The sequence below is a fragment of the Dermacentor andersoni genome, chromosome 2 (assembly GCF_023375885.2).
Source record: "Dermacentor andersoni chromosome 2, qqDerAnde1_hic_scaffold, whole genome shotgun sequence".
NCBI classification, from domain to species: Eukaryota; Metazoa; Arthropoda; class Arachnida; order Ixodida; family Ixodidae; genus Dermacentor; species Dermacentor andersoni.
This window is the reverse complement of record NC_092815.1, coordinates 83,894,477-83,908,218: the sequence shown is the minus strand read 5'-3', so window position 1 is coordinate 83,908,218 and position 13,742 is coordinate 83,894,477. Positions and strand designations below refer to the sequence as shown.

The window sequence follows — 13,742 nt, the reverse complement described above, 5'->3', positions numbered from 1 at the left end:
GGGGTTTCGCGCGCTGCGGTATAGCTCCAAGAGCGGTGGCGTCTGCGCACGCATTTCGGAGGCCATATCAGGCTGCTGTACTTTATCCAACGGAGAAAACGCCGCGCGCCTTGCGAAGGCGTTGGTCTTGAAAACACGGCGGCATCCGCTGTGAAAAGAGTTCATGCCGTACGTGGCAGCCGCGACAGTCTACTGACTTTATTTTATAGCGTTCGCAACGGGCCGAATCGCTCACTTCTGATTTCGTGCGCCCATGCGCGGGTTCGGCGCCTCTTAGAGAATCATATAAGGCAGATCTTGATTTCGCTGCATCCGTCCACTCGGGTCTCAGAATGAATATCGGGGCCAGTGGAACGACGAAAGAAAAACCCGATCGACGTCCACGTGCGCGAAAACGACCGCCTGCATATCGAGGCGACGAGCGCTTTTGCTTCTCGAAAGATACTGAAAACCTGTTTCCAGGCCTGCTCGGCAGTTGAGCAAGCTTTCAGGCGGGCTTCGCGTCGCTGGGCAAAGCAATGCACGCGTTTATCTACAGTGAGCGTGGCTGCATGTTTGCGAGCGTGAGAAAAGTAGAAGACGCGCTTTTCTTTTAAACTGGAGCACAACTCCTGTTACGCGGCACCGTTGTATACTTGTTCTCAGGTCCATGCACCGGTTTACGGACGGGAAACCGAGGTTGTTTACGTTCGCGTGCTTTATTGAAACGCCGTGTGAATAGCCCTCTCAGGCACCGCGTCTATAGAATTGCGTGAATCAATGTTAGACGACAATTTTTTAGGGGTTGCTATCGAAAAAAAAAAGAAATGAGGCTGTACAAATAATAATAAAGAATTGAAGTAATGAAGTTCTTATAGCTTACGCCTATATGCGGCTACGTGCTCTGAGCGTCTGCATGCGCGGCGGCTTTCGACGCCTTGCTTAATCGCGAGCGTAATCTCGCAGCCAGATGGGATGTTGCTTTCTTCGGCCTTGCAGAAGGACCTCGGCGACACTCTCGGTTTATTTTTGCACGGTACTGCAAGGCCGCAGAAAAACAGTTCAAGCCCAGGAACGGGACTTCATGTCTCGCGCCAGCTGCGCGGGTGGCGCAGAGCTGCCCACGCCGTCTTCTTAAAAAAATTATGGGGTTTTACGTGCCAAAACCACTTTCTGATTATGAGGCACGCCGTAGTGGGGGACTCCGGAAATTTCGACCACCTGGGGTTCTTCAACGTGCACCTAAATCTAAGTACACGGGTGTTTTCGCATTTCGCCCCCATCGAAATGCGGCCGCCGTGGCCGGGATTCGATCCCGCGACCTCGTGCTCAGCAGCCTAACACCATAGCCACTGAGCAACCACGGCGGGTACGCCGTCTTCTTCAGAGCGCATCGAATGTTGTCTATGTTCCTCACTACGACATGTTGAATGCAGACAATTAGGTACAGTTTCTTCCCTAGGTCACGTTTTCGCTTGTCATTAGTGTGGTACCTGCAGGATTGCGCGTATATTTTTCCCGCAAGCAAGTGAACTGCGCGCATTAGCGTAAAGTCCGAGCAATCAGAGAGAAATAAGCACGTTCTTGAGAGGTGAAACAGCGTTCTAGTTTATCTGTCATCCACCGCCTGAAATACTCTATAATGTGAGAGGTTAGTATGCCGAGACTGAGAACAAGTTGCCGTTTGTTATCATTTTAGGTTGCCGACGTCGAGGTAACGCGAAGCCGTTTCATGCTGTTTTGCTGTTCTATCTGACCACGTTGATAACTTGTAGCATTTTGAGCGTGGCTGACTGAATGTTATCTTCCCCATTGTGCATATGTGATTTTGTGCGCCCTAGTTTCCCGTATACCAAGGGCACGTTTCATGAGGATGGAATTGTAACTTGTAGCTTATCAGCCCGGCCGAAGGCAACATTCTGAAAACACACGAAAGGTGCTCTTGCGCGCTTTTTATCGCCTTGTTTTTCTTGTGTAGGTTGCGTTCTTTCGCGCTTAAACACTCCAACTATAGCCCGGGTGTTACTTCTTCGGCTGGCTTTCCTGCTTTACACCTATGGCGTTCCATTTGTTGCGTCCTCTTGTATTCATAGTCTGTAGATTTGGTACCTGCCTCAATTATCTTGCGTTCGCGTCACTGCCACCAAACGTGCGCTTGTCGAAGAAAAAAGAAGAAGCAGTTGATCTGGGCCAACTGAGCACAGTGCTAGGACAGCGAAAAACAAAGATAGAGTACTTTGTTTGATGGTTGAGTGGGGGCGGCTTTTGTCGAGACAGGTCTTCAGACCTGAGCGCACGTGTCAAAGTGCAGGCGTAACGTTCGCTTAATTCAATGGGACGGGGCCGGACGTCAAGTACCCCATTGACAACGGCGTCGATAAGAGTATGCGTATGTCAAAATCTGCGAGTGTCTCTCTAATAGCGTGAACTCTCTAGGGTATTGCGTGTTTCGCTAAGTGACGATGGGTTCCGGCAGGCGGGGCGAACCTGTTGAGCCCTCCTGTGGAATGCACGAGTTTCAAGGACGTTTGCGTTCGCTAGCAAGGCGCCGAGCACTGTTAGTGGCGCCACGGGGGCTCTGAAAAAGCACGAGCCCCCTGCAAGCTTCACGACACGGTTAAGATCATCTATAGTTGCCGTCAGAAAAGACCTTGTACTATCACCGCGGTGAACAGTCTGTTGTTATTGATACGTAATTTACAAGCAATAAATATACGACATTTGATGAATGAAGGCCCACTAGTCGAATTGCAAAGCTGAGTTCGCTATGGAATGCGTTCAAAGTTTCGACTGTACGGCACGCAGTCTATAGCGCAATAATGTGTTCTGTCGCGTATCTTGTTGCACTTTGTGATATTTTGTCCCGTTGTTTTTAATGTTTACAGCGATAAGATTTATGTGCTCACTTCCCTAGTCGCCTTGATGTCCGCCGGTGACCGTCGCAGGAATCCCTCACAACAGAACCCCTCTCACGATGAATGTCGACGTTGACGTGAGACAGAATTTACCTTTGAATGAAGGCAGAGGTCGGCTTGAGCTAGCGTGCTCTGATCTGCTGCGTTGATGTTATTGGCATTGAAGCAACGTAGCGACACACCGCAGTGCCACCGCCGAAACGCGTCATGTACGAGGCGTGCGCTGCAGCCGGGCTCCTCTCTCGCGCGCCTCTCTGGACATGCTGCGCCATCTGGCAGCGCCGCCGCGAAGTCTGCGCTTGTCGCGTTTGTGAAAATTTACTCGGACAAGAGACAGAGAGAAATAAACTTTAATCCTAGGCCAGGCTTCTTGAGAGTGTTTTAATATATGTGACTCGATTTTGATTCCACTCAGCACCGGATAAATTTTAAGGGATTTCTTTTTGGTCATTGAAAAGGGACACATACACAGTGATCCAAGTTGGCGTGAAAGGTGTTTGGTTCATTAAAGATCGGCACGTACCCAGTGCCACATATTTGGTGACGCAAGTCGGTCCAAAGGTTGGTTTCGAACACGGTTCCCTCAGAACAGCAGCCCGATGCTCTCTCTGCCCATTAGACCGTGAACTATCCAGTGACCCAAGTAGGAGTGAAATAGGTTAGGCGCGGACAGACGTACGTATAGTGCAAACTGTGTGTATTTCTCAAAGAATGCTAACCACATTAATGAACAGTAAAATGCGTAGTAGCCCGTGTGAATGCGAACCCCGATCCCACATTGGTGACAGTCAGCGGTTCTACGTCTATCGTCGCCTCACTTTTAGGGACAATATATGCCTGTTTCCATTATACAAATCGCGATTTTGGTGCCCTTTTAAAGCCATTGGCGTGGGATGCATTGCCCTTTGCGTGTGTAATACTGTCAGCCATCCCGCCTATGCTTCAGCAGACTGAATGAATCAAAACGTTATTAATATCCAAAGGCGCCGCTAGTTTAGGGAGCCCTCAGTCCAGGGCCCCGCTGGTGAACATCTCCAGGCACGTAGTCCGCCAGGCATAGCGTTCGTCGCGCCGTATGTTGGCGCAAACGATTCAGTGCGTGGTATGGGGGGGGGGGGGGGCGTGCGGAATATACCGCGCCTGGAGAGCGGGGGCGCTCCACTAGCTGCTATGTTTGGTTGATGCCACGTCCTGCAGCTGGCATATATAAAGCAGCACCGACGTGGAGAGATAGAGAGTGAGAAATTTATTTACAGCAATGCAGACAGGTCGACCTGACGTATATCTTGCTTTGCGTTGGTGAAGAAGGACGGTGAGGAAAAGAAATGATGGTGATCACGGAAGGAGGGTGCATATATAACTATAGACCACTACGTTGTGGCAACTCTGAAGCCACGCCTCTGGACTGTCGGCTCGTGGAAAGGCTATAGCTGCTCTTGTAATTGTGGCTGCCCTGTTTGTACCAGGCCAAGGATCCAAAACTAACGGATAGCGGTCTCTTACCGACGTGTACAATCGAAAAGACCAGTTTCTGCGGTTCTCGAGCGTACGCAGAACAATATGAAACACACGTGTGCAAGTGTTTCCCGACCCGATTCCCGACCACGCCACAGTGCGCAGGTATCCATTCAAAGGTGATAGTGCGGCCATTTCTTCGCGCAAGGTCGAGAAGTTCTGCGACGTGAAATATTTAAACGAAGCCGTGCGCCTCTCCACTCCGCCACCGGGGAGCACCACTTCCGCAATGAACGAATCTTTAGTCACGACCGGAGATCTCCACCGCACGAAAGAGTGCAAAACTTGCGGCTCGTAATCTCAACTGTGACGGGAAACGTGGCAGCGTCCATTCTATAGTGTGGCGATGTATTTTGGTCAGAGCTGTATTCAGGAAGCCTTTAGCTAGAAAGAGCTCTTTTTCGCCGACCGACAGATTACGTATCACCTTTCTTTGCTTTCTCCCGTGACATCCATTTGTATAAACAAACCGATGTTGTTTACAAACGCATTTGAGAAAACAAACGACGGCTGATTTTCTTTTCCTTTCTTCTTTTTTTTTTTTTGACGAAAAGGCAGTGCTCTTTCAAATCTGCAAGTTGCATCGCGTGGTAGGTTGGAAGGTTGACGCTCCAGCCTGGATTTTCACGTGAATTCGCCGTATTCGAAGCGCGCCACAAGGATACTTTTCTCGTCTCTGACGACGCAACGTTGATCAAATCCTTGCCAACTTGCACAAAAGTTGACGGCGACAGTGTGCTTCACTTGTTTTCACACAGTTCCGCATCCATCTCACTTTATTATATTTGTGACAAATAGTTTGCGTAATCGGCGCTGTTCGGAAGGTATGAACCACGCCTTGGTGAAGCTTTCAAATGGCATTTATCTTACCGTGCGAATGAACAGCTCGGGCCCCTTTGAAGATCCAGGCTGTCTATCTATGGCAGCGACGCGACGCGCTGCTCAGTTGAAACCACCTGTATCTTCAAAGGGGCCCGTGGTCCAAGTTCTTGGGTCGCATAGTCAAAAAAAGAAAAAAAAAGATGTGCTGATTTAGCGGTAAATGGGAGAGGAATGCGTTAGCATTATACGTAGCACCTCTTTGAGGTTTCGGTGGTTCACACCGCGTTCACCACATCGCAAAACGTTGTTTAGAAACTCACTCGGCACACGTCCTGCCTCTTCGAGGAGCGAAGTGCAACCTATGGTGGAGCGGAGCACAGACCGCCGCAAGTAGCAATATGTATACTCCTACTGCTAACACATTAATAAAGACCCTTTGAGACGTTCACTGAGTTCACGGCCCATACCTTCGCAACAGCGCACGCAAGCGCAAGTGCCAGAGTTGCCTATAGTATTGTTTACTTATTTATGTAAACGTGTCCGTGCGGAATAGTGGCAACACGGGGTATGCCGGCTGCTCCTTTATCGATTAGTCAAACACTACGTCACAAACATAGGTCGGCTCGAAGCACAAAACATCAAATAAAATGTGAATAAAAGTTGAGTGCTCTGCTTAGTTATAACATGACACAAATCAAGAAACACGATCAAGCACGCAGGATGGCGTTTACCATTTCTTTATTTTGTTGAAGCTGCACAGTGCAACTTCACGTCTATGGCCAAGAACCAACTGCAGCCCCACGCGCAACCTTTCCAAAAATCTTACGCGTAGTGCATGGGAAGTTCAAACAAACTCATTTTGTACATCGCGTCCCGCGCGTGTACAATATGCAGCAAGTTCTACGCGTTACTAGAAAGCTATGCGGTCCAGAGTGCGCGCAACTTGCGATGGGGCTCATTAAAGGTCAACCCGACTAAACGCGTCGAAGTAAGGCCGCTTTGCTCGCCTTGGCGTGTAATATCGCCACTGCAACAGCTGTGGCAACACAGCTTCTGTGTAGCAGAATCAGCGGCAGCTGCTGCGCCTGGCTGCAGCTGGGCGAATGCCGACGTACGCGTGCGCATGTGTCAGCATAGCGCCGCTCGACACGCGCTGCCGCCATCTGGAGACATGAAAAAAAAAGTCGGCAAAAAAAACGGCAACGAAAGAAATGAACGGTGGTAGTAGTTCTGTTTTCACCTAACGCGCCCCTCCGTGGGGCTTAACCTGAGACGCTCGCACATGTCTGCCCGCGATGTAGCGCCCAGAGACAAGTGCTGTGCAGAGTACTGGATCAGTTGGACAATCGTCCCCTATCAGAATTCAAAGCTTTAGGTCAGTACTCCCTCAGAACATCCACGCTAAAGGCCTTACTCGCGTTAATAAGGGTCCTGCGTCCTACGGGGCTTCACGATAGACTGTAAGAACGCCGCTCTATAGTGTACGCGCCTTGTTCGTGCTCGTCTCTCTTTCTCTCTCCCCTTTCCACTCTCTTTCTCTTTTTATCCCCCTTAACCCTTCCCCGTGCAGGGTAGCCAACCGGAACTACCTCTGGTTAACCTCCCTGCCTTTCCCTGCATTCTTTTCTCTCTCTTTAACCTGCGCATTCACTTCTGGCAAATCAGTTCTGTGGAATCCCGCAAAGTGGAGGAAGTATCATGAAAGGCAAAAGTTGTCATCTACCCGAATGTAGCACGAAGCTACAAATGAAACCCATACGGGTTTACAGAAAGAACGCTTCGCAGTTGACGAAAAATTCGTCCTGGTCCGGCAGCAGTGTTCGTCTCGGACCAGGACCAATTTTTCGTCAACTGCGAAGCGTCGGTACTGATAAACCCGTATGGGTTTTCTTTGTAGCTTCGTGCTACATTCGGGTGGGTGACAACGTTTCTCTTTAACATTCACTTCTGTCCTGTTCAAAGTGATGATGGGTGGTGTTTATTTATGCAAGGGCCAGAGAGTGACAAAGAGCGCGAAGCAACGGTCATGAGTTCTCATTCAACTCTCTCCAACGCAGTGTGGTCGTTCCTTATGTTTGCACCAGCCGGACAAAACTGTCGCCTATAGGATGCCCCGATGGCAAAAGGTGCCTCGAGGCAGCGCCTTACTATCGCCCTCTGATTCTTCAGCGTACGTTCTCGAGTCGAGATGATTTATGGAGGCACTTTTAGACGTGTTTCCAAGCTGGCGTTTCATCGCATCGAAGCGTTATGGCCGCCACAAGCGAGGAGTTATTAAGCTGAAAATTAAGCGTGCATTCAAAGCCTATAGGCTTGTCGTGTAAATGGCTAGAGCATCGGGGTGTTGTACGTGGGAGCACTGGGTTAGGTCCACCATCGGACGCGTAATTTATTTTATTGAGCGACGGCCTGTATTCCCCAGGATGTGGAAACACGACTTTGCCGCGAAAGCGCTCTAAGGCTATAACAAAGAGCGCACCGGGTGTCTCTCGTACTCCGATTCGATGGAAATTGGGTTGTAATTCAGGCACATTGCTTCCTACAAATTACTAAATTCCAGTGACGTCAACAGTTGGGGCGATTTGGTGGCTAATCATCATACCGTGTGGATGAAGCGGCGCGCTGACCAGGACAAAGCGGAGTGTCGTGTATTTTTGTCTCTCCCCTTTGTCCCGGTGAGTGCGCTGATTCACCCGCGCGGTATATGACACTTTCTACAAAGTTTGCCACGCGGAACTTCGACGCTGCAGTTGTGTAGGTTCTATACGGTATACGATGGTTAGTGTACATGGATTTGACTTAATCTTCATGGTCGTGGGTACGGGAGTCTCTGGGACGTTACTTATTGCGCGTTCATTTCTCAAGTGGTCACAGTTTTCTAAACATGGCGAATTGATAAATCATCGCGCACACGCGAATACATTGCGAATTGTTACGTCTGGAAGGAAACATTTTGTTGAAAATGCACCCCCCCCCCTCCCCGAAGTCGTAAACCCGTTCGTTAATACACATTGCGTATTCAAGGTCCATGCAGGGCGAGCATCATAATGGAAAAGATAACGCAATGTAAGTTAAGAAATAGGGAACAGCAATTTTAGGAACATGTTCGCGGTGTAGGCTATTCGAGTTGTGCATTCGACTTGGGAAGAAGATACACCGTAATAGTTGTATAGGTTATAGATGAAGAGAATCTATCTGCACAGGTTCGAGGAAGCGACAGACTACTACAACTTTTCGTTCAGTCCCGATATTTCTTTTTCTTTTTCGTGAAGGAGGAAACTAAGTAGATGTAGCGAGGTATTAAAAGTCTGTCGTTGTTTATAAAGCTTTTTCTTCACACGTTTGCTCTTCGATTGTCGCGTTCGCGTCTGATGTGCCCCTAAATGTTCCCACTTCTTTCACATACGTCATCTGTTTATGTCCTTCTCCTGCGCAGATGTTCGGCGGCGCGTCATTCGCGCACTACCTGTTCACCGACTCGAAGGACGTGTTCGCGGTGACCTTCTGCTGGGGCATCGGCGTCATGCTGGGCATCCAGACCGGGGCTGGCGTCTCTGGTCAGTACACACTTCTCGGCGTTGTTCCCCTGGTCCAATGTTTTATGAACGGAAAGATAATCTACTCCATTCTGTAAAGTCTAATTTATACCTAGTGAGGAATAAAATTACAGGGGTTTAACTTGCCAAATGAACGTGCGGGTACACGAGAAAACAAAACGGACGACGCTGCGAGCGAATTGAACGTAGGGAGGAAAAAAAAAAAACTTCGGGATTCCCGTCTCCAGCTAAACATCCGATTAAGGCTGTGTTGCGATACTCGCCTTAGACGGCTAAGAGGACAGTTACCCGGACAGCGGCCATCTTCAAAGGGCTCTGCAACGCTTTTTTGAACACGGTAAGACAACGTTTACGACATCTATACAATGCTGCCATGGAGGTGCAAGCCAAATATAATTATCCTCCATGCAGCAGTGGACTCGCGACCGGCACCTAAGGATCGCTAACTCTCGCTAGAGGTTTTCAAGGTCTCGCCCGTGGTGACTAGCGCGCGACGGCCTACAGATGCCGACCATTGGGCGATTAAAGCTCGTAACCACGCGCGCACCCGTAAAATCGTCTACAGCAAACGGGGAATCGGCGTTTGCTAACGCGCCCCACCCGTCATATAGCCATCACCGCTACGTTGTCTCTCTACGACACACATATATGTCGGAGGCTGAACTTAAAGGGTTAACATGAGCGAACCGCACAAAGAAGAAAATGCAGAACGGAGGGAAACGTTGTGTGAGGACGCACTGCGAAAATTAGCATCACGCTCTATACGCGTATCCTCGTTATTATTAGGTTCTATTCAAAATTTATTGCGGACAGTTGGGCATTGCAAGGCATCGCGCTCACTCCAGTGTGCTCGCACTTTTGAGGAGAATGTACTGAAGGGTCCCTTTAAGTTTCGTTGCAATTGTCAAGAAGCCGGTAAACGAGACAGCATCAAAGTCAGTAACGATGCCGCGGCTACTTTGCGGCCCAAACAAAATTGCGGCTGAGCAGAATGCTTGGAAACTTGACGAGAGAAAGTCGCGCCTGCACAGAAAAAGACAAAAATAAAAAAAAAAAATAAGAGAAAACAGAATAAAAGAAAAGGAAGAACAACATAGGCTTTTTATGCGCCTTATGTAAGCTATGTTGTGTTTTTCATAGGTTCGCGCGAACAAAGTGTTAAAATACAGCGATAATATGTGTTCTTTCTTAATCTTTTTGTGTCTCACGCGAGGTGGCGTCAAGTCGCAGGGACGACTTCCGAACGCGTCCCTTTATTTGGGCTCAGAGCTTTATTCGTATCAGTCAAAGTATAGACTGTCAAAGTATAAAGTGCATAGGCCCGTAGTCTCTGTGTCACCGAGGTTTGTGCTCAAGCTAAAAGAGCGGCAGGCTCTTAACGAACGCGGGAAGCTTTAGGAAAAACGTGTGCGGTGGGTCGCTGGACAGCTTGAGATGCATGTTCACAGAAAGATAGAAAAAAAGCATGAAAAAGTACAGGCGTCCAGTGGAGGCCTATAGAGGCGATGCCTCGAGACGAAGCGTGCACGGTCGAAGTTTGAAAAAAAAAAAAGACCGCTCAGTGTAGACGAAACGTAAACAAGGAAGCATTGGAGGAACGATTTGATATATCGGCGCCGCACACATCTATCGCCGAAAGAGTTGTACGGAAAGTCGCGGGACGGCAGCCAATTACCGCTTTATGGTTTCTGTGATTTCTGAAAACTTTTGCGCATGACTGGGCAGCTTTTGCGTTAGATATATTGTGGCTGTCCATGGGCACGAAACAAGGAACATTTCTTATACTGCACGGAGTTTCTGCGATAGAGTGAGTGCAACAGCGTTAGAAACCCCGTGGTTCGCCAAGGAGAAAATTGCACGACCCCATTCGCCATTCCGCTTTCCCGTGACGACATTCGCAGTGACTTCCACAGTAGGTGTCGTGACAAGACCGGGCCAAATTAACGTTACACAAGTTATGATCGCTCCCTTGGCCCCTCGCACCTCCTTCTTTGTAGAGCACACATGCTACGCATATACAATGACACATGTTCCCGAACAGGTGAGATTATAGATCGTGTAGTCTACTACTCGTAACCTGAGAAGAAAAAAAAAAGCTAGGTACATGGACGCAGGCTTATTCAGCATTGCGCAAAGCAAGCAGTGCAACGAAGTCGAATGCGCGTCCTGCGACTTCTACGTTATCTTCGCTCTTTAAGATTTCTCCCAATTCCTTTAAGAACCCACTCAATATAAGTGCGTTGCGCCTGATACTTTCCCGCTCCGCACAAAAGCACCGTGTCGTCAGGATGACTCGGAAATGTGGGGCTATATATTCAGAAAGTCTCATGCACTTGCACTATCTTAAACAATGACCATCAGTTGGAAAAGTCCATTGCGTACACTTCCAAATAAAGAGCCTTAATTCCTGGCGGCACGGTTTGGAACCTTAGCGACTCAGGTTAACGTCGACTCTGTTGGTGTTCCGTTGTCACAGTTGGCTTGAGCATCAGTTTTTCGAAACTGTGGTATCCCAAGTTCAATATCGGATGAGGGGCCATATTTTTCAACTTTCTGTGTTGCAGTTGGTGCAAATGACAATGATTATTATTGTCGTACTGCTAGAAGAGTGAGGATCCAAGCCGACGCCGTCTGCGCACCTGGAAAGCTGTGAGAAACAAGAATATATAAGAAAAGCTATACGACCGCGGCTACTGGCACAGTTACAGGAACGTGAAGCGGCACTCCTGTAACTGCCTCCCTGACAGTGATGCGTGAAGCTCGAAGTACCGCATGCCAACACTTCCCGATTAACAACGGCTCCTTTTCTGCCTGGCGTGACAGCCGCCGCACTCAGCAATATATTGGTAATGCCACCATTAAAACCAGAAGCCTCCCGTCTTCCGTTTTCCCACCAGCCCCTCCGACTCCCATTTTAGCTGTCTTTGACACGCACGAAACGGGTCTGGAAAAGACGCTTCATTCCAGGAAACCCAAGATTGTACACTCTTAAAAAAATTTACACCCTTTGGGGCTTATCATGTCCCACAACGGTAACCGCCGTATGTCTTGACCGCATCATCCTCCCAAAGTCAAGGCTCCAAAGAGTAATCACGTGCGAAAATCTGACATTCGAAATCACTTTGCGTCGCTTTGGGTTCCACCGCATATGCCCTGCGTAACCAAAAGATTGCACCGAGGCGAAGCCTCACTTCTATATCGAATAAGGACAGGATCTGCTAAGACACCGGCCTGGTTATTTAAGACGGGGCGAATAAATTCTCCGAACTGTACGGCATGCAACGAGACAGGAGACATTGAGCACTTTTTGTGGTCCTGCCAGAAATTCCAAGATGAAAGGGACGCTCTCCTGAAGAATCTGCAAAAAAAAAAAGGACCTTCCTCATGCGTGCCTGCAACACCTTGTATTTACCGAGGGATTAGTTATAGCCCGCAAAGAAACTTCACGTCTCCTTATCGAATTCCTAAGAGAGACTGTTTTGATGGACATATGGTGAAACCCTTCAGCGGTATTGTAAGAGACGCTCGGGGGGAGCAATTGCCGGCCTTGATCGCCAAGCTAAACCCGCCGGTTGCTACAATTCACCACCACCACCACCACCCTTCCTTTAACGCGGCGAGCCCGGTGCTTCCAAGTCACGAACGGCTTGCGCGTTATCAGCGTGACACAGCATTCTCGACAGGAAAGTAGCGAGCGCCGAGTTTTTCAAGAAAGGAAACGCAAGCAAGGCAGATGGCGATTATTGTTTGGGACAAATGAACACCACGAAGGGTTCGACCGTTTTAAGAGTGCATAGCCGCCGTGCAAGGTGGCGTACAACGCTGTGCCTGTGCGTGTACATGATTGCGCACAATGTCATCCTTACGTCACAGTGTCTACCTAAACGCGGCTGTGATCTAAACAGTGTGTGATATTATTCTTGTAAGGCGACTACCGTGTTCATGCTATACCCGCCTTCTTCGGCCTTTCATTATAAAAGCGCTCGTCTGCCGAAGTTGCCTGGCGCCCGCTCGGCGCCCAGCCTGCTCTCGAAATTTTCTTCTTTCCTCTTGGCACCGTTCTTGGAGGTGAAGGGCGCGGCAGCGCGGCACGCGTAGAGCGACGGCGCTTTCGTTGCTGTCGCCTCGGGCGGCTGTTTCTTCTCACCACCGCTCCTTCATCTCTTGCGTATGCTTGACGCGGTTCCACCGGCTGCGAATAAACCTACCTCTCCGGACCCGTCGGCGTCTTCTACTCCGATGCTTTCGTTATGTGTTGCTTGGTAGACTTCCTTCTGACTCCCAAACTGAAAAAAAAAAAAAAAAAAAAACTTGGTCAGCTTGAGAGCGTGCAAGAAACGGGAGTGATATAGAACTTTAAAGCGGAGGCGGGGGATCGAGAAGATGCTGGACGAGCAATTACTTTTTACTAAGAAGAGAGAGAACAAGCATGAAAAAAAAAAGCAGTTGCACACTTGCGCGTTTATCAAGGATGTGACGCTAGAAAAGCATTCGCATGCATGAAGTGAGAGTTGACGTGCCATTTCTCTCTCTTGTTCTTGTGCCTCGCCATATGCGTAGGCGAGACAGTATGCCCAACGCGATGGAGATCCCCAATTAAAGAGCGCAGAGTAGATTTATTATGCGTCAACAAGTAACTTCTGTGTTCTGCTCACACGGTCGCGAAATGCCACGGGAGATTTTGCGTTGTTACTCTACACGTCGGTGCTGCGAACATGCGTGTTGGTTGTGTTGGGCGTTTGCAACGCTCGCGATGTAGACTGTAGATATTTTAGATCACAAGACGCCATATACGCCGAAAACAGTGATGCCACACGAGATGGCATCAGCGTTGGTCACCGTCAGAACTGCGCGTCACTGGACGTAAAGAGTAAAAATGCTTCATTGAACACAACCATACAACCACTACCTATATCATTGTCAAAAATACGTGTTGGTTGGTTGAGACAAACAA

General features: G+C 49.0%; 1 protein-coding gene across 2 annotated transcripts in view; it reads left to right on the top strand.

The window, feature by feature from the left end:
* Nucleotides 1-13,742, top strand: part of LOC126541743 (aquaporin-9-like) — an 87,073-nt gene that overhangs the window by 49,459 nt on the left and 23,872 nt on the right. For both annotated transcript variants that reach the window (XM_050188656.3, XM_050188655.3), the window contains exon 2: nt 8,668-8,788. In XM_050188656.3, the coding sequence (XP_050044613.1) occupies nt 8,668-8,788 (121 nt within the window). The remainder of the gene's footprint in view (nt 1-8,667; nt 8,789-13,742) is intronic.